Source organism: Adiantum capillus-veneris, chromosome 27 (genome assembly GCF_014529385.1).
Source record: "Adiantum capillus-veneris isolate H3 chromosome 27, ASM1452938v2, whole genome shotgun sequence".
Classification (NCBI taxonomy): Eukaryota; Viridiplantae; Streptophyta; class Polypodiopsida; order Polypodiales; family Pteridaceae; genus Adiantum; species Adiantum capillus-veneris.
The window spans coordinates 22,141,755-22,167,006 of record NC_140957.1 but is presented as its reverse complement, the minus strand read 5'-3'; the positions used below and the strand labels follow the sequence as shown (position 1 = coordinate 22,167,006).

The following is a 25,252-nucleotide window of genomic DNA, read 5'->3' as shown; positions in this document are numbered from 1 at the left end:
GAGTAGTAATAGGTTTGCAATCTTTGAATATATGCAACGTCCTATGTAAATTTTCTTACACAAAAGTATACCTCCAATCGACCTACTTAAACCGCATGCCCATATAATGATGCAAAAGCCCCAAATTCGATGTTTCAAAACAAGTATTCAAAAATAGCCTTAAAACCAACACTATATCCTCATTTCATCTAGTGAACAGTGTCACCACCATATGACAGAATGATTATAAATGTATCATACGCATTGATATACAAACTTCTCTGAGCTGGACTCGTCAAAAACCATATGCGACTAAGCATGAATCTTTTCATACCAAGCATGTGTAGCTCACTTCAAAACATGCAAAGACTTCTTAAGCTTGCACACGTTTGTTCATGTCCATTTTGAGTAAAACAAAAGGTTGTGCTTGATACAAATTTCCGTTAGAAAAAGCAGCTTCCATATCTAGTCAATGTACATTCCAACCATTATGAGCTATCAATACGCAATGGTAGTCATTCAAAAATTGGGAGCAAAAGTGCTCAAATTCAATGCCCTTCTCTTGGCAATATCTTTTTGACACAAGTGAACCTCATAGCAATCAATCAAGATGCCCACTTAGTCCAAATTTCATTTCACAAAGACCACGTGCCATTCTTCACAATAGCATCATAGTTAATTGATAGCAACCAACCAATTTTTTAAATTTTGGGCTTAATCAAATTGATAACGACGGTTCTTCGTCCTAATTCCTTAGCCAAGACAGAAAAAATTGATGCATAAAAAGCATGCTACCAAACTTTTACTCTGCTTAATAATTTGAACACCTGCATTGTGAGAACTTGAACAAGTATGAATAAAGAACATTGCGCCCAATTTACAGTCATACAAAAGTTTACACTGGCCATCTTGGCGTTCCTCTATGTTGCTCATTATCAGCCCTATCCTCATCAATTATCTTGCAGATTTGCATTTAAAAAATGGGGATCTATAACAACATTTGAAACCTACACAGACCGAACATGTGCCTCATAATCAATAGAAGCATGCCACTGCTAGCTCTAGACGAGTATGCAATGTGATAAATATGCAATCAAACCATACAAAACAAGGAATTTAACTCGGATGCACTTTGAATATTTCTTAATAAAGTACAGAATTCAATTACATAAGAAGATAAAAGGTCCCAAATAACATGGTATTATAATCTTAGAGATTTGAAATACATAATAAATTAGTTGACAACCCACAAACAGGAAAATGAACAGGCTTTCCAATTTGTATTGGATTTCATGGTGTGTGAGTCCTCCGAGCATCAAAAAACCTCTACCTCAATCCCATCACGCAAGACAGTGTAGGCATCGAAAGGTCTTGCTTTCTTGACGCTGGCAATAAAGGAGATTTTTGAGCCAGAATTGTCTACGGTTATTGCAGTTACTTTCACCCATACAAGAACTTTTGTTTTTAAACCTTCAATGTTTAAGAGCTTTCCCTGCGAAAGTGTCCCTGTTACTTTGAGAGCATACCTCACAACAGAGGAGTCTTTAAATCCCACCTCACAGATTGTAGGCAGAAAGACTGTCAATGTGCCCGTATCCTCCTCAAACTCATAATGTGTTGCATTCTTCGGAAATAGACCCTTGGGAAGTCCGTATGATTCTAACAACTCTACTAGTGGTTTTTGCATCTTGCCTGAGAAAATTTCAAAAGATTTGAGATGCTCTCTGTGCACGCGCGTTGAACATAAGCCAGCGCAAACCTATTCAATACTACAAACTATAATAGATTAAACATTAAAAATACAGGTATACCTCTCAATCTGTTGAATAGACGTGCTGCCCCTTCTTCAACGCTTTTGGATAATGACTGCACACGCCCAACTTGATTGTCAAAAGGGGAAAATGTGTAGTTGTACAGATGATGCTTACCCCTTAGTTGTTTGAAATTTATGCTTTTATAAACAACAGACATTCCTGAATACATTGGACCTCCCATCAGCAGCTTCTAGATAGATATCCTTGCCTTTTTGAAGATGGGCTTTCAGACTAATAAAGGTTTACAACTTAAAATCCCAAGTAAGCAATTTACATAACTCCTCATAGATGAATGCAGAGCTCGCAACTTGGTATCATCCAGTAATTAATCAACCAAATACTACACATTCATATATTAAAAGATAACCAACAGAGTGGTATAAATGGCAGTGACATTAAACAGGCCTTCAACTGCTGAAACGGTCTGTTGCCCAAGCAAACACCAAGTTTTATGACTTCAAAAGTAATACTCCAAAAAATGTTGCACACGGGGGGACTGTAAGAGTATCCATATGCAGGGGGAAGAGAGAGAGAGAAGGGGGGGGGGGGGGGGGGGCTGATCAACCCCCAAGGGCTCTTCATTTGATTGACGTACAACTGTGTGGTTTCGTGCTTTTGTGCTGAGGCAAGAGCCTCCTTGAGCAGGAACAGGAGTAGCTAACTGCTCCTCCAAAAGCAGGCACAGGTGAGGGTGATAACCTCACCGTACAGGTGCAATTTCAGCACTGGTTAAGCGGTGTATTTTGACAATTTCCAGCCATACAGATGCGAAAATCATTCGGAACAATGCCCCACTGACAGAGGACAGTTCGGGGACTTAGGGCTGAAAACAAGGCAAAAACCAGTAAATACAGCTGAATTTATTGTTTTTGGGCAGAAATCAGAGGGTTTATGCCAGTGGAAGTGCGTCCCAACAGGGGAAAAGGTTTCGCGCAAGTTTTGGGGCTTTGGCCAAAACAGGTGGTATCTAGCTGGATACAGGTAAAGAATTCACAGGACTCTACTTTGTAATTTACCCTCTCAAAGTATAAAGAAATACCGAAAGGGGCGCCAATTTTGGGGCCTACAGGTTGTCGGCGTCTACTCAGGGCATTCTAGCTTCCGAGCCGTGTGTGTACTTAAGTGTTAATTCCCGTCGCACGTTCCTTTTGCAAAGTACTCTCTCTCTCTCTCTCTCTCTCTCTCTCTCTCTCTCTCTCTCTCAAAGGGGTTAAAGGGGAAAGATGCAGTGATTGAAGAGCTTAAAGGGGAACTTGCAGCTTGCAAAATTATGCCCAAAACGGAAGGGGGAAATCAGCCCTCGATGTTAAAGGAGCTCGAAGATATTAAAGAGCAGGTGAAAACTCTGCGGGAAGGGGAAGAACTAAACTCGAAAGAGACTTCCTCATGGGCGGAGCGCCTTTCTAAAACACAGGATAAAGTTGACGAAGCAGAAAAATGGATTGAAGGTGCAAAGAAAGGTAAGGCCCGGATGCCAGAAGCCGCACAGACTTCTACCATCATCAATATGACCATTGAGGAGGAACAGAAGAGGAGGACTAGAGCCCTCCATGTGCGTATTACTGGTATCAAAGACACCGAGAATGTAGAAGACGAAGTGAAGGAACTCTTGCAGTGCATGGGCATCCCGGAACCTATGCACAAAGGTGCTTGGAGAGTAGGAAAGAAGGGAGTGGATGAGAAGGGAAACGTCAAAGAGAAAGCACTTATTTTGCGTTTCCCGACTTTGGAAACAAGGAAGGAATTCCTGAAGAAGAGACCAGCACTTAAGAAAACTGGAATATTTATGGGGGATGACCTTACGTTAGCACAAATAGCACATATGCAAGAGTTGATGCCAGAGATCAAGGCAGCAAGGGAAAAATTGCCTTTTATAGAGGAGGGAAAGTAGTGGTTTTGGAAAAACGCACAACATGACGGTGCGAGACATATGGGACCACACTCCGGATGGCGGTATGGAATTGTAATGGATCATATAGGCTGGATGTGGGTGCCTTTGAGGACAGCTTCAGAGATAGAGACATTGTCTTTTACTCAGAGACACATCAAAAATCTGGACAATCGATGCCAAATGTGACTGGTTATTTATGGGAGACAGCTTGTCGGCCAGACGCTAGATCGAGGTTCAGGAGGGGTAGCAATCTTATTCAAGGAGGAGTTGCAGCCGCTATTACAGATTGTCCGGAGAGATGATGTAACCGGCTTGTACAATCCAAAAAGGGCGGTAGACTTTACTTCAAACCTTGATTTAGCTTTCACCCATTATTAGCCGTCTATTTTACCTGCGCTATAGTGACACAAGAGAGGGGAATGGGATACAGATGCTAGAATGCACCTGTATGAGAAGACCGACACCAGATTGGCCCCTAACTTAGGTGCCCCTTTCGGTATTTCTTTATTGTTCAAAAGAGGGAACAAACGTTGTGGATCCCTACAAGCTGCCCCGCACAAACTTGGCTGAATTTCAACTGTTCCGGCCCGATTTCGGCAGCATAACTATACTAGGACCCTTCACAGTCAGTATTCCCACGCATTGAGTGACTTTCCCGACGCATACGGGCACTTTGCAAGACCTGGCGAGAATCTGCAGCACGCTGAATTCTCTGTTTTCAGCCCTGAAAATGCGCCAGATCACCTGTACAGCGGTCCCCTTGCGTCCCCGAACCTCCTGGGGGTATTAGGGTCCGTTTAGGGCCAAAACCCTAAACCTGCAAAAATACACAGCAGGCTGTAATTTACTGTTTCGGGCTCCGTTTCGCGTGCCGGTCGCATCCTTAGCAAGTCCTCGAGCTCCCGCACCTGTAGGGCTACTTGCCCTTTGAATCGGACGAAATTTCTGGTGTGAAACCTCTCCGAATTCACCTGTACCTGCGGGGGGGATTAGCCGCTAGCTAATCCAGTACCTGTGCAAGAGGCTCTTGCCTCGGCAATTGTGCATGAACCCACACAACTGTACATTGGTCAAATGAAGAGCCCACTAGTGGGGCATAACATACTGCCAAAGGGGAGAGAGAGGGCAATGCGTAGCGTGCAGGGCATCACTCCTGGCACCGCACTGTGCATAAGAGGGAAAGCAAGCACTCCATAGCTCTTAACCTGTGACAAATCTGAAAATGAGGCTCTCCCCCTCCTAAATTCAGCGCCACTTCTTGTTGCATAAGGCAAGTGCACGTGAAGGTGCCACTTGGCACATTTATAAGCATTTTCCCGTTTCGGGGTTGCCGTCTAAAAATATCCCAACCGGTTGCCCAGTTGACTTCACGGCAGAGTAAGAAAATGTTCCCCTTGTCATTCCGGAGGTAATGACGTCAACACATTTTCAGGTTCCAAAATAGCAGTTCCCTAAATTTTAGGAGATGTTGCCATTGTATCTTTCTAGGTCATCCGACCCTCTTTGTACACTACGGCCACATCTAGAACTGAAATGTAGCCTCTGTAGCAAAGGATTCCACTTTGGCTAGTCAATGACCCCACTTGGCTAACCATAGTCCTTGTCCAAACTTAGTGCTCTCTTGCCCTCAGGCCTGGACTCCCTCTGGACAGTTCCACACTAGCTATGCAATGCAGGGCAGTTAGATTTCCCGAGGGGTGTTTCCAAAAAGTGAAAGTAAATAGATAATAAGAAAGAAATCAACAAAAAGGATAGATAGTAGTCACACGCTGGTGACATACCCCCCTCTTGAAATCTCAAACGTCCTCGTTTGCATCTATGTCGTTCATGCTCCTAGTCAACACTGATGTATTCAACACCTGTCGACACATGTACGACACATACATGCTCATTGTCAACCCTGGTGTATTCAACACCTCGTCGACTCATGTATTGCTTGCGTGTGAACCCTGTCCCAATGACATAGTGGTAGCTGCGCACTCTGCCATTGCTTTGAGTCACTAACTTTCCAATGACAAAATGGTAGCTGCACATTTTGCCACTGTCTTATAGTACACGTTGGATCTCGTAACACTTTCGAGCATACCCAAACCGACAGTTTAAGAATGCAGTTACACATGTACTCTTCAATAGAAGCAATCACTGTATCCTTGACAAACTGACAAGAAATACTCACTTCTATAGCACTAACCAAACTTTTGGACATTCCATAAGAGCAATTGCCAAACTGACAATCTGTACAGCTCTAACATTCATGTAACAAGTATTTGATTTGAGCTCACTTTAAATACCATGTACATCATTTGTTTCAGAAGCCATTGTCACACTGACAATCCATTTAGCTTTGAAACTCAAGGGGTCAAGGTAGGTTGCAAATCGAAGGCTTCCAGGTAAAGTGATAACACAGTTGGTGACTCTGCAAGTTCACCTTCTTCCATCCACTTAGCATCCATTGGTGGATAGTTTCTGAACTTTACCAAGTAACGCCTAGCAACCTTGCCTTTCACTTTCCTTTCTTTGTGTGCCAAAATCTGTTCAGGGACCAAGATCTCGTCAAGTTCCTCGACTTCCGGCTGATCTTCAGCTGGCATATCTTCTGGCACATCACCCACATAGGGTCTAAGAAGACTCACATGAAACGCATTGTGAATCTTCCAACTGTCAGGCAATTTCAACCTGTATGCAACATCACTGATTATGTCGCACACTTGAAAAGGCCCATAGTAACGCATGCTGAGCTTTGGAAACAGTCTTTCCTTGCCCTTCATCTTCTTTCACCTTGCCTTTTCAAAGCGTAAAAGCACCCAATCACCAAGTGAATATACCACTTCACGACGGTGACGATCAGCTGCTTTCTTTTGCTTTGCCTGAGTCCTTTCTAAGGCCACTTTGACCTTCTTGTACATTTCATCCATGTCCTGAACATACTTATCTGCTTCAAATATCTTGTCCTTTGTATGCAGTATGGGAGGAACTTTCTTGCCACCTTCAACTATCTCAAAGGGTGCCTTGCCAGTTGATGAATGCACTGTATTATTGTATGCATACTCCACCAATGGCAAATACTGCTCCCACTTTCCTTTATGCTCTGACACATAGCACTTCAGCAGATCTAGGACAGTAGAATTTGCCTCTTCTGACTGCCCATCTGTTTGAGGATGAAATGACGAAGAGAATTTGAGCGTGGTGCCCATATTCTCAAACAAGCCTCTCCAGAACAAACTTGTCATGCGTGGATCACGGTCGCTAACAATCGACTGTGGCATGGCATGATACTTGAAAATATTGCTCATAAACAAGCGTGCCATCTGATCTGGCTTTATCTTCTTCCTGACAGGAATAAAATGAGCCTGTTTGCTGAATCTGCAAATAATGGTCCAAATACCATCGTTTCCTGTCTGCGTTCTCGAAAGATCAAAGATAAAATCCATAGCAATACTTTCCCATGGTTTATCTGGAATAGGTAGTGGTTGCAATAACCCTGGTGCCTTTTGCCTGTCAAACTTGACCTTTTGGCATATTAGGCATTCTCGCACAAAGGCATCCACATCTCTTCTCAATGTAGGCCAGTAGAAGAATGTCTCAACCGCTTTAACTGTAGCATCGATACCACGATGCCCTACATACGGTGGGACATGACTCTCTTCCATAACTTTGCGTCGCAATGGCTTTGTGACACACACTCTGCCATGCATCATCATGAACCCGTCTTTAAGAAGATAGTGTTCATGACGTTGTCCATCCATTAGTTGCTCGAAGACCCTTGCAAAATCTTCATCATTTGCATACTGTTCTCTCATATCATCAAGTTCATGATGATAAGGAATTGACACAGCTGAAATTTGTGGCTTTCTTGACAAGGCATCAGCCACAACGTTCTTCTTGCCTTCCACATGCACAATCGGAAAATGGAACATGGACAAGATATTTGCCCATCGCATATGCTTCTAAGATAACTTTGTCTGTGTCAAGAAGTATCGCAAGGTCTGATGGTCCGTTTGGACAACGAAATCTGCACCTAGCAGGTAGTGTTTCCAACTTAAGAGCGCATGAATCACAGCCAGTAACTCTTTCTCATAGACCTGCATGGTCATCTCTGGCCCTTGCAAAATTCTGCTCTCATAGGCTACTACCCTGCCATCTTGCATTAGCACTGCACCAATGCTACTACCGCAGGCATCATACTGGACCACAAATGACTTCCTAAGATCTGGTAGCACAATGACTGGATCTGAAGTCATCTTTTCCTTTAAGAGATTAAAAGCTGAAATCTCTTTCTGTGTCCATCTAAAGGTGACTGCTTTCTTTTGAAGAGCATGTAAAGGTGAAGCAATCTCAGCGAAATTTCGGATAAACCTTCTGTAATAGGAGCATAGTCCCAAGAAACTTCGGACATCGTGCACCGTCTTCAAATCTGGCCATGACTTGATCGCTTCAACTTTGGCAGGATCCATTCTGACACCATCCTTTGAGACAATGTGTCCCAGAAAGTGAATCTCTTCCAGAAAAAACTCACTTTTCTTTGCATTAATAAGCAGCCTATGACTGCGTAGCTCTTTGAACACAATGGCCAAGTGATGCCTATGCTCCTCTTCATTCTTTGAGTAGACTATCATGTCATCAAAGAATGTACCAACAAACTGCTGGTGTGGACGGAAAATTCTGTCCATCATCCTATTGAACGTAACAGGAGCATTTGTGAGACCAAAGGGCATCACTAAAAATTCGTAAAGGCCAAACGTCGTTCTAAAAGCAGTCTTGTGCACATCCTCTAATCTAATGCGGATCTGATGGTACGCACTCTTTAGATCTATCCTGCTAAACATAGCTGCTTCTTCTAATTTATCCATAATATCATCAATTCTAGGTATAGGGAACCTATTCTTGATGGTATTCTTGTTCAGTGCACGGTAGTCGATGCACATACGCCGTGAGCCATCCTTTTTCTGCACCAACAACACTGGAGAACAGAATGGAGATGAACTGGGCTGAATCAGCCCCTTTTCTAACAACTCCTGTACTTGGCCCATTATCTCTTTCTGCTGAGCCACACTAACCCTGTACGGAGGCTTATTTGGTGGGCTACTGCCTGGCACCAAATCTATCGCATGGTCCTCGGGTCTCTCTGGCGGTAATTGATATGGTAATGAATCAGAGAAACAGTCACTATACTGTTGTAAAAACATTGACCTTTCTTTATCTAGCACAGATAAATTTGATTCATCACAATCTGACACTTCACGTGCAAAAACCAAGTACGCAAAAAGATGCTTTTTCATTACAGAAGTAATAGCAGAAGCTGATACAGTGGGAATAGACTCCCCTTTAAGCTTTACATCCAGAATGTGAGTCTTTCCCCTGCTCTGTACAGTGATCTTTTTGCTGTAGGCATCCATGATTCCCTGTACACGAAACAACCAAGGAATACCTAGCAACACATCACATCCGTCCAGTGGCATGATGTAAAATTCTTCAGCATCTACATAGGACTGGATATGTAGGCGCAACTTTCCAATGATGGGTGTCACAGCCTCTGTATGGCCAGGACATGCCAAACCTGCCTCTGCTGTATACCCCATCTCTTCAGGTCTGATTCTCAACTTTGAAGCCAATTCTGGGGAAATGAAGTTGGCTTTGGCACCTGGATCAAAGAAGATAAGCACTGTTTGATCCCTGACCTTTCCCCATGCTCTACAAAGCTCACTTGCATCTGAATTTGGCTTGTCGCCCACCATATCTGGCACTAGACCGGCCATGGGCTTCTTTCCTTTCTTGTCTTCCTTGTCATCAGAATCAGCTGGCCTTTTCTTTGTAGGACAATTGTAAGCAATGTGGCCAGGCTGCTCACATATAAAGCATTTGTTCTCTGTCCTCAGGACCTTCTTTTGCTCTTCTGACTTGCGAGGAAAACGTCTTTTCCGTTTCTTTGCTGGTCCTTTTTCTGATTCAGCCGTAGCTTTATATTTCCCTGCGTTGGCTGACTCCTGAGTCCCCTTAGGAGCCTCATTGGGAACGTGCTTCTTGGCTGAATTTTTCTTGCCTAATCCTGCCTTGACGCCAGTGTTAAATTCACAATCTTCTCCCTTGAGCAAACCATTGCCAGTGTTTGCTACCTCGATGAGCTACGTCAAAGTAGTGACTTTTGTCTTCGTACAGTACTTTCTCAATCCTTTAGGTAGGCCACAACAGTATTTTTCAATATGTTCTGTCAATGGCATAAACCTATAGGAAGTTACCGGAAGTAGAGCTTTCCAAAACTTCCGATTGTAATCATCCAGATTTCTGCAAGTGGCAGCATTAAGCTGGTGCCATTCTGTCATGACATCTGCTTCAAAGTCATCAGATAACCATGCTGCTGCAAAAATCTGCTTGAAGTAAATCCATGTGGACGGAGCTTGCCCTTGAAGCAATAAAGTTGTCCACCATTGTCCCGCATTCCCTGTCAAGAAAGTGGCTGCCTTGCGGACCTTTGAAGCCTCTCTAAAGTTTCCCCCTGCATAGGCCTTGTCAAACTGCTGGAGGAATGAGAGAGCCTTCTTCCTGTCATCAAACCCTGTAAAGGTCGTGAAAGTCACACCTTTGCCACCTTCTTTGTACGGAGTTGGCCTCTCCAGCGGCGTTAAGTTGTCATATGGAAGTGACTGAAACATGGGAACATTGTTAGGGTTCATTTGTGTTCCCTGACCGCAATTAAGTTGACCTGGAAATGCCATATTTGGCTGCTGATTTGTAATTCCAACCATACCAAAATTTGCTTGTGGCATCCCAAATTGGCCCTGAGTGCTTTGAAATCCTGGTAGCATACCCGTGACACCATACATGGGGTTAGGCATCATCGTTTGAGCATCCCCGAACACTGTTCCTGGCGTATAAAACTGATTTCCAGGTGCATGACCAGCCATGCTCTGGAATACCGATCCACCTCCAAAATAGCAAGGGTGTACTGAAGGTGGTGGGAAGACCTGTTGCATAGCCTGTAGGTTGCTTCCCTGCCCATTAGAACCAGCTATAGGCTGCTGAAAGGTGGCAGGCTGAACTGGTACAGCTTGAAAGACTGGCATCTCAACCACCTGTTCTTGCACCTTAGGCACAGGTTGTGGAGACTGCATGTTCTCCGTCAAGTGTACAGGTGTTTCCATTGACTGTGCGGTATGAATCACCTGTGCTCGAGCCTTAACAGGCTTTTGAATATGATCCAGTAACCGAACTTGCTGAGACGGAACAGGAGGTTGCAGAAAGACTAAAAACCTCGGGTTCTGCATTACTTGTGTAAACATAGCCACAGCAGTAGCTAACTGGGTCCTGAATATATTATCATCTGTCTGTGGTGGTCTTGAAGACTCACCCACTTCATGTGTCTGTTGACCCTGTGAAGAGGAAACCTCTTCAGTCACATCATCTGGTCTATCAGCCATAATTGCAATTCCATGTGTCTGGTCTGTGATCCCCTGTGTCTTCAAGCCCAATCTGACCAAGGCTCACTTCTATGGGAAAAAGTGATTTAATCCTGTCGATGGAACCATGTAACCGGCCTGTACAATCCAAAAAGGGCGGTAGACTTTACTTCAAACCTTGATTTAGCTTTCACCCATTATTAGTCGTCTATTTTACCTGCACTATAGTGACACAAGAGAGGGGAATGGGATACAGATGCTAGAATGCACCTGAATGAGAAGACCGACACCAGATTGGCCCCTAACTTAGGCGCCCCTTTCGGTATTTCTTTATTGTTCAAAAGAGGGAATAAACGTTGTGGATCCCTACAAGCTGCCCCGCACAAACTTGGCTGAATTTCAACTGTTCCGGCCCGATTTCGACAGCATAACTGTACTAGGACCCTTCACAGTCAGTATTCCCACGCATTGAGTGACTTTCCCGACGCATACAGACACTTTGCAAGACCTGGCGAGAATCTGCAGCACCCTGAATTCTCTGTTTTCAGCCCTGAAAATGCGCCAGATCACCTGTACAGCAGTCCCCTTGCGTCCCCGAACCTCCTGGGGGTATTAGGGTCCGTTTAGGGCCAAAACCCTAAACCTGCAAAAATACACAGCAGGCTGTAATTTACTGTTTAGGGCTCCGTTTCGCGTGCCGGTCGCATCCTTAGCAAGTCCTCGAGCTCCAGCACCTGTAGGGCTACTTGCCCTTTGAATCGGACGAGATTTCTGGTGTGAAACCTCTCCGAATTCACCTATACATGCGGGGGGGATTAGCCGCTAGCTAATCTAGTACCCGTGCAAGAGGCTCTTGCCTCGGCAATCGCGCATGAACCCACACAACTGTACATTGGTCAAATGAAGAGCCCACTAGTGGAGCATAACATACTGCCAAAGGGGAGAGAGAGGGCAGTGCGTAGCGTGCAGGGCATCACTCCTGGCACCGCACTGTGCATAAGAGGGAAAGCAAGCACTCCATAGCTCTTAACCTGTGACAAATCTGAAAATGAGGCTCTCCCCCTCCTAAATTCAGCGCCACTTCTTGTTGCATGAGGCAAGTGCACCAGAAGGTGCCACTTGGCACATTTATAAGCATTTTCCCGTTTCGGGGTTGCCGTCTAAAAATATCCCAACCGGTTGCCCAGTTGACTTCACGGCAGAGTAAGAAAATGTTCCCTTGTCATTCCGGAGGTAATGACGTCAACACATTTTCAGGTCCCAAAATAGCAGTTCCCTAAATTTTAGGAGATGCTGCCATTGTATCTTTCTAGGTCATCCGACCGTCTTTGTACATTGCGGCCACATCCAGAACTGAAATGTAGCCTCTGTAGCAAAGGATTCCACTTTGGCTAGTCAATGACCCCACTTGGCTAACCATAGTCCTTGTCCAACCTTAGTGCTCTCTTGCCCTCAGGCCTGGACTCCCTCTGGACAGTTCCACACTAGCTATGCAATGCAGGGCAGTTAGATTTCCCGAGGGGTGTTTCCAAAAAGTGAAAGTAAATAGATAATAAGAAAGAAATCAACAAAAAGGATAGATAGTAGTCACACGCTGGTGACAGATGACCAAGCGAGATACATGTGGGTGAGACTGAGAGCTGAGACAGGCAGATTCTTATACATTGCTATATGTTACTTTCCCCCTAGCACATCAGTCTATACCTCACCTAGAGGGCAATCCCCTTTCTCTATACTTGATGACATATGGGAGTTCTCTAGAGATGGAGATATCATTCTCTTGGGAGACTTTAATGCCAGGACGGCCAACTCCCAAACGGTATTTTACGATACCTCGGAGGAGATGCTTAGAGAGATGGATATATCGGAGATGGGACTTGATAGACACTCACAGGATAGAGAGCACACAGAGTATGGGAGATACCTCATGGAGATGACGACTACGCATGGTCTGGCCATACTTAATGGTCTAGAGATTTTTCCTTCGTCTGGGGGATTCACATGCTTTCCACACAAACATGGAGCCAGTACGGTGGACTATGTCATGACTTCACCGAGCTTCATCTCTAATATTTAGGATCTCAGTGTGGGTCTTAGGCCTGTTGGAGTAGCAGTGGGCCATGCTCTCCTGACTTTTTCAGTCTCTTTCCAGTATAGTGCCTCTCAGACACCACGGAGGATTGCACGCACACGGTATACTTTTACACCAGAGACGGATTCAGTTTATGTGGTAGAAATTTACAGATGGATGTGGGCAGCCGAGCCTGTATATACAGTGGAAGAGATCACCACTTTATTGACGGAGATCTTGCATGGGGCTGCAGCAGAGGCATACCCACACACTCAACCAGATCAGAGAAGACATTCTGGGAACATGCCTCAGAATAGTTGGTATGATGAGGAATGCAGAGAGATGAGAGTTCAGATTCAGAGCGAGCTTATACTTGGAGTCATTACATATAGACAGTCTCGAATTGCCCTTCGACGCTTAGTGCGACGAAAGAAGCGGGCCTTTTTAGCCCAGATGGAATGTGATTTGTATCAGCTCTTTTTGAGTCGAGATTCAGGTGAGGCCTGGCGTCTCTTCCATGAGCACTCACCTCCTCCAGTGATTACCTCTCCCGAGATTTGGGGTCAATATGCAGCATCATTATATATAGTACCTGGGCAACAACCATTACCAGACCCTCTAGAACCATGTCCAACCACTACTACCTTCTTTACCACTGAGATGGTGAAGAACGCCATTGACAGGATGAGGACTAGGAGAGCATATGATCATGATGGTTTGGTGGCAGAGCACTTGATACATGCTAGAGATTTACTGTCAGAGGTTCTTGCGCGGTTGTTTAACCGTGTCATGTGTGAGGGACTACCCGAGTCCTGGAGATTATCTACTATTGTACCTCTCTTCAAGGCAGGGGACCCCACTGTGCCAGGGAACTACCATACTATTATGATAGGGCACATTGGCACGGTTGTATGCATCCATTCTTGAACAACAACTGAGTAAATGGGCAGAAAATGAGGGCATACGAGCAACAGGACAAGTTGGATTCAGGAGGGGTTTCTCCACTTTGGACCATATTCTTACACTCAAAGCCATTATTGAGGAGGGTCGGGCACATGGGAGACGGATGTATTGTTGCTTTGTGGACTTCTGCAAAGCATTTGACACAGTGCCGAGGGCCAGATTGATGCACAGGCTACTGAAGTTGGGAGTACCCACAGAGATCATATGGGGGATCATGGCTTTATACGGCTCAATGACTGGCCAGGTACGCACTCTTGAGGGGATTTCTGACATTGTTCATTCCACTATTGGAGTGAAGCAGGGGTGTCCTTTGTCCCCTACACTTTTTGGTGTGTATGTAGATGAGGTCTCTGACTACATTGACAGAGAGGGTGACAGAGACGCTCAGCTAGCAGGGACATGGATCCCTTTATTATTATATGCGGATGATATTGTGTTGATATCAGAGTCGCCAGAGGGCATGGACTGTCTGTGAACCTTGGTAAAACCAAGGTTATGGTGTTTAACACCACACCACAGTGGGTCAAGAGATTGGCACCTACACTCGTATATGGTCAGGACACTGTGGAGTACACAAATGAATATACATATCTGGGGGTGGTATTTACGGGACCAAGGTTTACTCTGAGGAGAGCAGCAGAGACTAGACTGTCCAGAGCCTATGCGGCATTGGGAGGGCTAGAGAGGATGTGTTCGCAGGTTCAGTTTCAAGAACCACGAACAAAGCTATGGCTCTTTGATACTTTGGTTGCTTCAGCTATGCTTTATGGGGTCCAAGTTTGGGGACCATCTGTGAATCATGACAGTTGGAGGAACATGGAGAGACCCTTGGTATTTATGATGTCCCGGATGATTAGAGCCAAGGCCTCCGTACCACATGCGATTATTCGAGCGGAGGTAGCCGCCCCTCCTATTGAGATTGAGGCTCTTACTAGATCAGTGTCCTTTATGCACAGTCTATGGGATACACATAGAGGCAGATATACTAGATTGGCTCTTGAGTCTTCTAGACAGTTAGCGATGCAAGGAGATGCATCATGTTGGTATGCGCAGATGACCTCATGGTTTCAGAGGCATGGTCTCAGCATGGATAGATTGCCTCCTTTTCAGTATTCCCTAGATGCACCCTCCCAGACAGTCACACGGACGGAGATCACTAGACTCATTCGGCAGGATCTAATACAGTTGGACACTAGGAGGACATGGGTAGAGCCGATGCAGGAGTTGGGCACGAAGATGGCTTTTTACAAAGAGCACCTTCTCCAACTTTCGGGAGATGGGTTTGTGACTCGTCCGAGCTACATGGACACTCATTTGTCTCATGGTCTGCGATGTGCTATTGGTCAGATTCGCACATCCTCACACCAGCTGGAGACTGAGACGAGTAGATTCAGAGGGATACCGCCGGAGTCTAGGATATGTCAGCTATGCGGTAGAGAGCCAGAGACAGAGCTACACTACATATGCCACTGCACTGTGTATTATGAGATACGAGGGCGCTTCCATTGCTTATTCAAGGAGGGTTTTGGACCCCTAGATAGAGTCATGAGGTATCAGGATCAGAGATGCCTTGGCTTATATCTACTTGAGCTACACCGACATAGAGATAGTCTGTTGAGGAGACATGGAGCACGACAGTCGCAGAGACAGATCACAGACTTCTTTGGATCGAGGGAGCCAAGAGACCAACCACCAGCACAGGGTTGTACCCGCATTCATACGAGAGGCACCCTCATTGACAGGGCGACTGAGCTCGGGATATCGAGACGACCACGACCGAGACACAGGAGCACACTTCATCGACCGAGACTCCAACAGAGGATCAGAGGCATTCTAGCATGACACCCAGATTGTCATTGAGGGCCTATTCTACATTTTCACATTTCACATTTCACACTCATTTTCAGTTTTCATTTTTACTTTCAGTACTTTTTGTACTTGTACTTCAGACGTTGTATTACATTCACCACTTTGTATCTGATGGTCTCATAGCTCATTTTGGCCTTTTGAAGACGTTAATATATCATTTCATTTCATTTCTCTCTCTCTCTCTCTCTCTCTCTCTCTCTCTCTCTCTCTCTCTCTCTCTCTCTCTCTCTCTCTCTCTCTCTCTCTCTCTCTCTCTCTCTCTCTCTCTCTCTCTCTCTCTCTCTCTCTCTCTCTCTCTCTCTCTCTCTAAAGTAATGTAAAGAATTATGGGTGAAAGCCAAAGTCTACCCCCCTACGGGCCGGTTTCATGCTTTGTCCCGGAAGCCGTTGGTTCTAGCTATTTCCACGATACACCATAGACGCTTGGAGGACATGGTCGATGAGTACGCCACAAATACAGATTTTTCAGATGTATTCAGTCGAATACAGAATGGGGAGGTAGTAGCAGGATATCCCATTCGGGATTGCTACTTGATGAAGAAAACGATGTGTTGTGTCACACAGCCGTTCAGGGAAAAGGTTCTAACCGAATGCCACTGTCCACCATTTACGGGTCACCGCGGCATTGATACCACCTTGAAAGGTGTGGAGTGATACTTCTTTTGGCCGAGACTCAAGAAGGACATGGACGATTTTGTACAAAGTTGCTTGGTATGCCAGAAGGTCAAGTTTGAGAGGCATAAAGCACAGGGATTGTTACAACCTTTACCCATTCCCACCCAGCCTTGGGAAGGTATTGCAATTTGCAATGGATTTCATTTCTGATCTCCCGAAGACAGAGTGGGCACAATGGTATTTGGACTGTTATTGAAAAATTTAGCAAGCAAGCTCATTTCATTCCAGTGAAGTAAACAGTCAAGCCGGATCATTTAGCGAGAGTGTTCATGTCACAAAAATACGGAAGCGAAAACTGACTGTTAAATGCAATTTATATACTCAAGAGACTTCGGAGAGAAAGAGAGAAAGCTTGACACATCATTGGGGACCAGAAGATGGGCTGGTCCCCCCCCATAAAGAGAATATCTTTATTACTAAGGGAGAATTCTTTACAAGCACAGGAACGGGGCGAAAGCCCGTCCTCTATTCTTTCTTGTCCTTCTTCTTCTTCTGATTGAGAGAGTAGAAGAACTGCTCTCCTGACTACTAAGAGGATCTTTCCTCTTCTGTGAGATTTTGGAAAGCTCTCGTAGATGAGAGTCTACCTTCCACAAAACTCATTGGAAGCTCTCAAAAACGAGAGTCTATCTTCCGCTAACTATGTCTCTTCGGACATAATCATTCCTGCAGTCAACCCACGAAGGAAACATGCAAAACACACGCACACACGCTTACTGTAATTTCTTGCACATAACCAGAAATTGTTACCTGAGCGCGTTCCAATGCCGAAACGGAGGTCCTTTTCGCGACAGAAATGCTCCAAACTATGTGTGTGTGTGTGTATAGTAGGTAGAGAGGAATAGTTTCCTACTAAAGCTTTGCTGAAATTCACCCTAATACAGGTGATTAGGGGCTGAAAACAGAGAATTTGCAGCAGCTAGTAGAGAGAGAAAAAGAGTTTTCTACTACTTTACGTGATGAAACTTCTCCCACAGCTGCCTATGACCATGAGAGGCCTTGTTCTAGGTGATGGGTGCACAGAAGCTCCACATACACCACAAGGTGCTGCTCTCAAGATTCAATGGAGAGCTTCACTGCGTAGAGGACGTTCAACTTAGGGGGGGTAGTGCACTGCCAACCTGGCAAGAGGGGAAGGGGCTGCTCTCTTATATGCCTCCCAGAAGAGGGGGCGCTTCTGGGGCGCTAGCATGAAGAGAGAGAGAGAGAGAGAGAGAGAGAGAGAGAGAGAGAGAGAGAGAGAGAGATTGCATGGGAAAGTGTGCCAAGTGGCACACTTACTTTAAAATTAAAAAACCATTCAACTTTTGACTTTAAAAATCCTATGCTAGTTAATGAAATGTGCAATTAGGTGCACAACTGCACACATAGATGCAACCAATTAAATTGTTAGCTGCTCCCCAACACAATGCCGTACCGACACTGCTTTGGCATTACCTGTTCGCACTTGTCCGGCCATTTGGTCCAGCGCAAATCATTTAAGAATACTTTAACTAACTTATCCTAAGGCCGTAAAATAATCAGGCCTTAGGGTTATTATTCTAAGGACCTCATCTCATTCCTCTGATTGCACTAGCGCGCGTAATTTTCTGAGCCTGAAATCTGAGGCTACTATCTATCCCTTCATTGAAGACCCGATTTCCCAATCGCTAGGGCTTCAGGGTATTTTCTGCTAGGGTCTCCCTGAGGTGCACTGGCCCAAACTTGGGCGCACCTAAGGCCCCAGAACTGCTAAATCTATTCTGATGTGCACACAACTAATTAGATAATTCTTTTCTCGTAAATAAATTAATTATTTACAAAGTCTGACCTAGTTACATCCCTCTTGGTTCTAAACAGTTGACCTCAACTGTAGAGCGTCAACATAATTGTGCAAGATGTCTGGGTAGTCCTTAAGATCGGACTCAGTCATCCACTTTGCATCTAAAGGAGTGTAATTCTTGAACTTGACTACATACTTTCGATGTAGACTCCCCGACTTGAGTTGTCTCTCCGAGTGGTGTATTATCTGTTCAGGTTGAAGGATTTCCTCAGTCTCTTTGACTTCTCGAGGATCTTCTTGTATTGGCGCCACTGGAGGAGGTCCAACATATGGTCGAAGGAGACTGACATGAAAAGCATTATGGATGCCCCAGTGAGAAGGCAAATCCAATCTGAAAGTCACGTCATTGACTTTATCTGTAATTTTGAAAGGGCCGTAAAATCTATGGGAAAGTTTGACAACTTTCCCTTTGCCGACCCGCTTTTTCAATCTAGCTTTCTCAAACCGAAGCAGGACATATTGTCCTTTTTCTAGATTGAGATTCCTTCTGTGCTTGTCTGCTTTTCTCTTCTGTTGCTCTTGAGTACGAAGAATCGCTTGCTTTACGTGTTGATGGGCAATATCAATATTGCGCACAAATTCATCTACGGCGAAGATGTTTTCTTTGGTAACCATAATAGGAAGTAAGAATGGCTTCCCATAAATAATTTCGAAGGGAGCTTTACCAGTTGAGGAATGTAAGGTATTATTATACGCAAACTCAACGATTGGTAAGTACTATTCCCATTCGGATTGTCGTTCCGAAACATAGCACTTAAGGAGATCTAAAACAGTGGCATTAGCGATTTCGCTTTGACCATCTGTTTGAGGATGATAAGTTGATGAAAAGGCAAGCTTAGTTCCCAAGTTTTCAAACAATGCCTGCCAAAATAGACTAGTCATGCGGGGATCTCTATCGCTGACAATAGTCTTTGGCAATCCATGGTGTTTAAAAATCTGAGCTAGAAATATTCTAGCCATGTAATCAGCTTTGATCGTCTTCTTTACTGGAAGAAAATGTGCTTGCTTACTGAATCTGTCTATTATAGTCCAGATTGCATCATTTTCATTCTTGGACCTAGGAAGATCCGTAATAAAATCCATGGCAATACTTTCCCATGGCGTGTTAGGCACAAGAAGCGGCTGAAGCTTGCCATAAACTTTATGTCTGTCATATTTTACTTTTTGGCAGACTAAACACTCTCGTACATGTTTTCCAATGTCCGCACGGAGTGTTGGCCAAAAGAAATACCTTTCGAGGGCACTAGTGGTGGAAGCAATCCCCCGATGCCCGGCATAAGGAGAATTATGTGCTTCATCCATCACCTTCTGTCGTAAGGGCTGAGCTATGCATATTGCTTGTTGACGATAGAGTGTATTATCCCTGATGGAATAAGGTGGCTTTGAGTGACCAGCTTGAAGATCTGCCCAAATTGTGGCGAAGTTTGGATCTTGAGGATACATCTCGCTGAGAGATTCTAGTTCCTCATGATAAATTGTTGTTAGTGCATTGATCTTTGGACGCCTGGAGAGAGCATCTGCAACTGCATTCTTCGTTCCAAAAGTATGTAAAATCTGAAAATGGAACATTGAAAGAAAGTTGGCCCATCTCATCTGCTTTTCTGATAATTTTCTCTGTGTGAGAAAGTAGCGAAGACTTTGATGATCTGTCTTGATAATAAAATTAGCTCCTAATAGATAGTGTTTCCAAATGGAAAGAGCATGAATTACTGCCATTAGCTCTTTCTCGTATATGGAGACATGCAACTCTGTATCTTTAAGGCGCCGACTTTCATAGGCTATCGCGTGACCCTCTTGGTTCAAAACTGGTCCTACACAATCTCCAGATGCATCGCAGTATACCTCGAAAGGTTTGCGAAGATCAGGGACGGTGAGAACCGGTCCGTGACTGAGTAGATACTTAAGCTTTTCGAAAGCTTGTTTTTGTCCAGACCCCCAATGGAATGGAATCTGCTTCTTTGTGAGGTCATGGAGGGGACCTGCTATCGCGGCAAAAGCTCGAATGAAACGCCGATAATAGGAACAGAGGCCAAGGAAACTTCGTACATCATGTACTGTAGTTAGCGTAGGCCATTCTACAACTGCTTGAATCTTATCAGGGTCCATTCTCACCTGATTGTGAGATACTATATGGCCCAAATAGTGGATTTCTTTTAGAAAGAACTCACTCTTCTTAGCATTCACAAATAATTTGTGTTTGCGTAATTCTTCAAACACTAAGGCGAGATGCTTATAGTGTTCGTCTTCCGTCTCTGAGAAGATTAAGACGTCATCAAAGAAAACGCCTGTGAAGCTTCTATATGAGTTGAAGATTCTATCCATCATTCTGTTGAATGTGGTTGGTGCATTAGTGAGTCCAAAAGGCATCACTAAGAATTCATACAACCCGAAGGTTGTTCTAAATGAAGTCTTATGCACATCCTGAGGAGCTATGAGGATTTGATGATAACCGCTCTTCAAGTCTATACGACTAAAAACACTTGCTCCTTGTAACTTGTCAAGAATGTCGTCAATCCGAGGGATTGGAAATCGATTCTTGATTGTGATCTTGTTTAGAGATCTATAATCTTTGCACATGCGGAATGTGCCATCCTTTTTCTGTACTAGCAAGACAGGTGAACAATATAGAGAAGTACTAGGCCTTATTAAGCCCTTCTCCAAAAGTTCGTTAACCTGCTTGAGAATTTCCTCTTGCTGCATTAGACTAACTCGATAAGGGGGCTGATTTGGAGGAGAACTTCCTGGGATCAAATCAATTGTATGATCCTTAGGTCGCGAAGGTGGGAGTTCATTTGGAAGTTCATCTGCGAAGCAATCTTTATAACTTTCTAATAACTTAAAGTCTTTTTTGCTCTAAAGAGGAAGAAAGTTGTGAAACAGACACATCTCTCTCTCTTGCAAAAATCAAGTACGCTGAAACACACTTTTTCATTTCTTTCTTGATGGCAATGTGATTGGCGATAGGAATACACCAATCACCTGCATCTGCAAGTATAAGATACTCCTTTCCTTTATGAGCAAAGGATAAGGTTTTCTCAACATAGTCCGGAATGGGATGCATCTTGTAGTGCCAAGGCATTCCCAAGATAACATCGCATCCTTCAAGTGAAGCTAGTAAGAAAGACTCTTGATCTTTGTAGTCGTCGACCTTTAGATTCAACTTCCCTATGATTGGAGTAGAGTTTGAGTTCTACCCTTTGAAAGCGGATTGTGCTTGAATAGAAACTCCAAAACAGTTGGGCTGCAAGTTCAGGTCATCAGCTAGCTTGGTAGAGATGAAGTTGTCTGTACTGCCAGGGTCAAACAAAATGAGAGCCCGTTGGTTGTTGATGCTACCCCATGCTTTAAGAAGAGCTCTTTCTTTTCCATCCTTGGTTGTATTTCCCTGTACATCTGGGACTGCATTGGAAGAGGGTGGTTATGGAGGTTTGGTAGGACAATCACCCTTCATATAACCAACTTGTCCACACTTGAAGCATCTTCCTTCACTAATGTAAGTTCGCAGCTCAGCAGGAGAGAGATATCTCCCTTTCTTGGGCTGATTTGGCTTTGCTTCTGCTTCGGAGGCGGTTCTTTTCTTCTTTTGAGAAGAAGAAGTAGAGGTAGATTGCTCATGGAGAGCCTTCTGCTTGGCATGGTAAGTGCTTTGCTCCATCTTCCTCAGAGTACCCTTGTCATGTATTCCATCAGCTATGCGGGCTGATTCCATAAGTATCTGCAAGTTACCTCGAGGGTAAAGCTTCATAGCCTTTTGCAAGGCTTCATGCAATCCTGCTTCAAACTTGCGCATCTTTTCCAAATCGTCAATCTTCTTGAATGGAGTGACTTTCAAAAGAACGTCCCAAAACCTATCCACATAGCGTGGAACAGTTTCGTTCTCCGGCTGTGAAAGTCGATCCCATTCTTTCTTTACCTCTTCCTCATAGTCTAGAGGAAGGAACTGTGCGTAGAACTCCTTCTTGAAAGCAGTCCAATCTTGGGGTTTACGATCTTCCAGGATAAGGGTTAACCACCAACTGTTGGCGGTGCCTTTCAGGTACATACTAACATGGCGAAGATTGGATCTTTCTTTAAAATTCCCTTCAGAAAATGCAACTTCGAATTGGCGGATGAAAGCCGACGCTTTGTCATTATCACGCCGCCCATTGTAGGTGTCGAATTTCACATCTTTGTCTCCCGACTTGAATGTTTTATGCGTTTGGTGCTTCTTCTTATGATGCTCCTTCTTTCTATGCTTAAGACTCCTTATGGACAGGAGTCTTTTCCCTTGAATGCACTTCTTGCTGCGACGGATCTTCCAGGAACATGTCTTCCGGAGCAACTGTCATCCACATCCTTCATGAAAGAGAACTGAGGGGAATCAAGAGGATCCTGCTCTTGAACCTTTGGGTTAAACCGCACATGACGTTCTGGAGGTTTCCTGTGCCTCTCGTGCATGCGGGAGGTTCCAATCAAAGGATCTTTCCTTGATTCTGGCGCCTTTGGGTTCTACGGGATTTCTCCCAACCCCATCGGCATTTTCTCCTTCCCTTTCTCAAGAGTATGGAGAATCTTTTGGACTTCTGGATGGGAGAGAGCTTTTTGCAACTCTTCCACCTGCTGTTGAAGGAGAGAGAACTCTATCTCACGTCCTCCCATTTCTGTAGTCTGCCAAGAGTCGTCGATCCCTTAAGGAAGAGAGAGATGACCTTGCTCTGATACCACTGTCACAAAATACGGAAGCGAAAACTGACTGTTAATTGCAATTTATATACTCAAGAGACTTTGGAGAGAAAGAGAGAAAGCTTGACACATCATTGGGGACCAAAAGATGGGCTGATCCCCCCCCCATAAAGAGAATATCTTTATTACTAAGGGAGAATTCTTTACAAGCACAAGAACGGGGCGAAAGTCCGTCCTCTATTCTTTCTTGTCATTCTTCTTCTTCTGACTGAGAGAGTAGAAGAACTGCTCTCCTGACTACTAAGAGGATCTTTCCTCTTCTGTGAGATTTTGGGAAGCTCTCGTAGATGAGAGTCTATCTTCCACAAAAACTCATCGGAAGCTCTCAAAAACGAGAGTCTATCTTCCGCTAACTATGTCTCTTCGGACATAATCATTCCTGCAGTCAACCCACGAAGGAAACATGCAAAACACACGCATACACGCTTGCTGTAATTTTCTGCACATAACCAGAAATTGTTACCTGAGCGCGTTCCAATGCCGAAACGGAGGTCCTTTTCGTGACGGAAATGCTCCAAACTGTGTGTGTGTGTATAGTAGGTAGAGAGGAATAGTTTCCTACTAAAGCTTTGCTGAAATTCACCCTAATACAGGTGATTAGGGGCTGAAAACAGAGAATTTGCAGCAGCTAGTAGAGAGAGAAAAAGAGTTTTCTACTACTTTACGCGATGAAACTTCTCCCACAGCTGCCTATGACCATGAGAGGCCTTGTTCTAGGTGATGGGTGCACAGAAGCTCCACATACACCACAAGGTGCTGCTCTCAAGATTCAATGGAGAGCTTCACTGCGTAGAGGACGTTCAACTTAGGGGGGGTAGTGCACTGCCAACCTGGCAAGAGGGGAAGGGGCTGCTCTCTTATATGCCTCCCAGAAGAGGGGGCGCTTCTGGGGCGCTAGCATGAAGAGAGAGAGAGAGAGAGAGAGAGAGAGAGAGAGAGAGAGAGAGAGATTGCATGGGAAAGTGTGCCAAGTGGCACACTTACTTTAAAATTAAAAAACCATTCAACTTTTGACTTTAAAAATCCTATGCTAGTTAATGAAATGTGCAATTAAGTGCACAACTGCACACATAGATGCAACCAATTAAATTGTTAGCTGCTCCCCAACACAATGCCGTACCGACACTGCTTTGGCATTACCTGTTCGCACTTGTCCGGCCATTTGGTCCAGCGCAAATCATTTAAGAATACTTTAACTAACTTATCCTAAGGCCGTAAAATAATCAGGCCTTAGGGTTATTATTCTAAGGACCTCATCTCATTCCTCTGATTGCACTAGCGCGCGTAATTTTCTGAGCCTGAAATCTGAGGCTACTATCTATCCCTTCATTGAAGACCCGATTTCCCAATCGCTAGGGCTTCAGGGTATTTTCTGCTAGGGTCTCCCTGAGGTGCACTGGCCCAAACTTGGGCGCACCTAAGGCCCCAGAACTGCTAAATCTATTCTGATGTGCACACAACTAATTAGATAATTCTTTTCTCGTAAATAAATTAATTATTTACAAAGTCTGACTTAGTTACAATTCATTGCCCAGATATTCAGATTACATGACATGCCTGAGACAATCGTCTCTGACAGAGATCCCCGATTCACGAGTTTGTTTTGGAAGGCTATTTTTCCACCCGCTATTTTTCCATCTGAGATTGCAAATTCAATCATACTGGATTTGTTGAAGTCTTCTTCTTTTGATCAGAAGACTACATGGGAAAAGTATTTTGCCCTTGGTGAAATTTGACTACAATAACACGATCAACTCTTTTGATGGGGAAGGCGCCATTTGAGATTATTGAAGGTGCTACGAAGGTTCCACCCTTCCTAAGCACGAAAGATAAGATTTTTTTAAGCCGGCCAGTTCACGAGGGACTTGGACTTGGCTTGGGAGGCCTTAGAGAAATCTCAAGAAAGATATAAGAAGGCAGCAGATCGACACGGTTGCGGTTTGAAATTAAAGGAGAACCATTGGGTGCTCTTACGTTTTGAAGGCACGCCTAAGAAAACGGAAAGGAAAGGAGCGGCTTTTTCCAAAGCTTAGCATGAGATACTATGGACCT

General features: G+C 44.4%; 1 protein-coding gene across 1 annotated transcript in view; it reads right to left on the bottom strand.

Annotated features, from left to right (window-relative positions):
• Positions 1-1,107: 1,107 nt before the first annotated feature.
• LOC147421621 (uncharacterized protein At5g01610-like) overlaps positions 1,108-25,252 on the bottom strand; it is a 47,239-nt gene continuing 23,094 nt past the window's right edge. Inside the window, exons 2-3 of the mRNA XM_086503408.1 lie at positions 1,791-1,845; positions 1,108-1,671 (exon numbers count right to left, since the gene is read on the bottom strand). Of these exons, the coding sequence (XP_086359534.1) occupies positions 1,295-1,671; positions 1,791-1,845 (432 nt within the window). The 3' untranslated portion in view covers positions 1,108-1,294. The remainder of the gene's footprint in view (positions 1,672-1,790; positions 1,846-25,252) is intronic.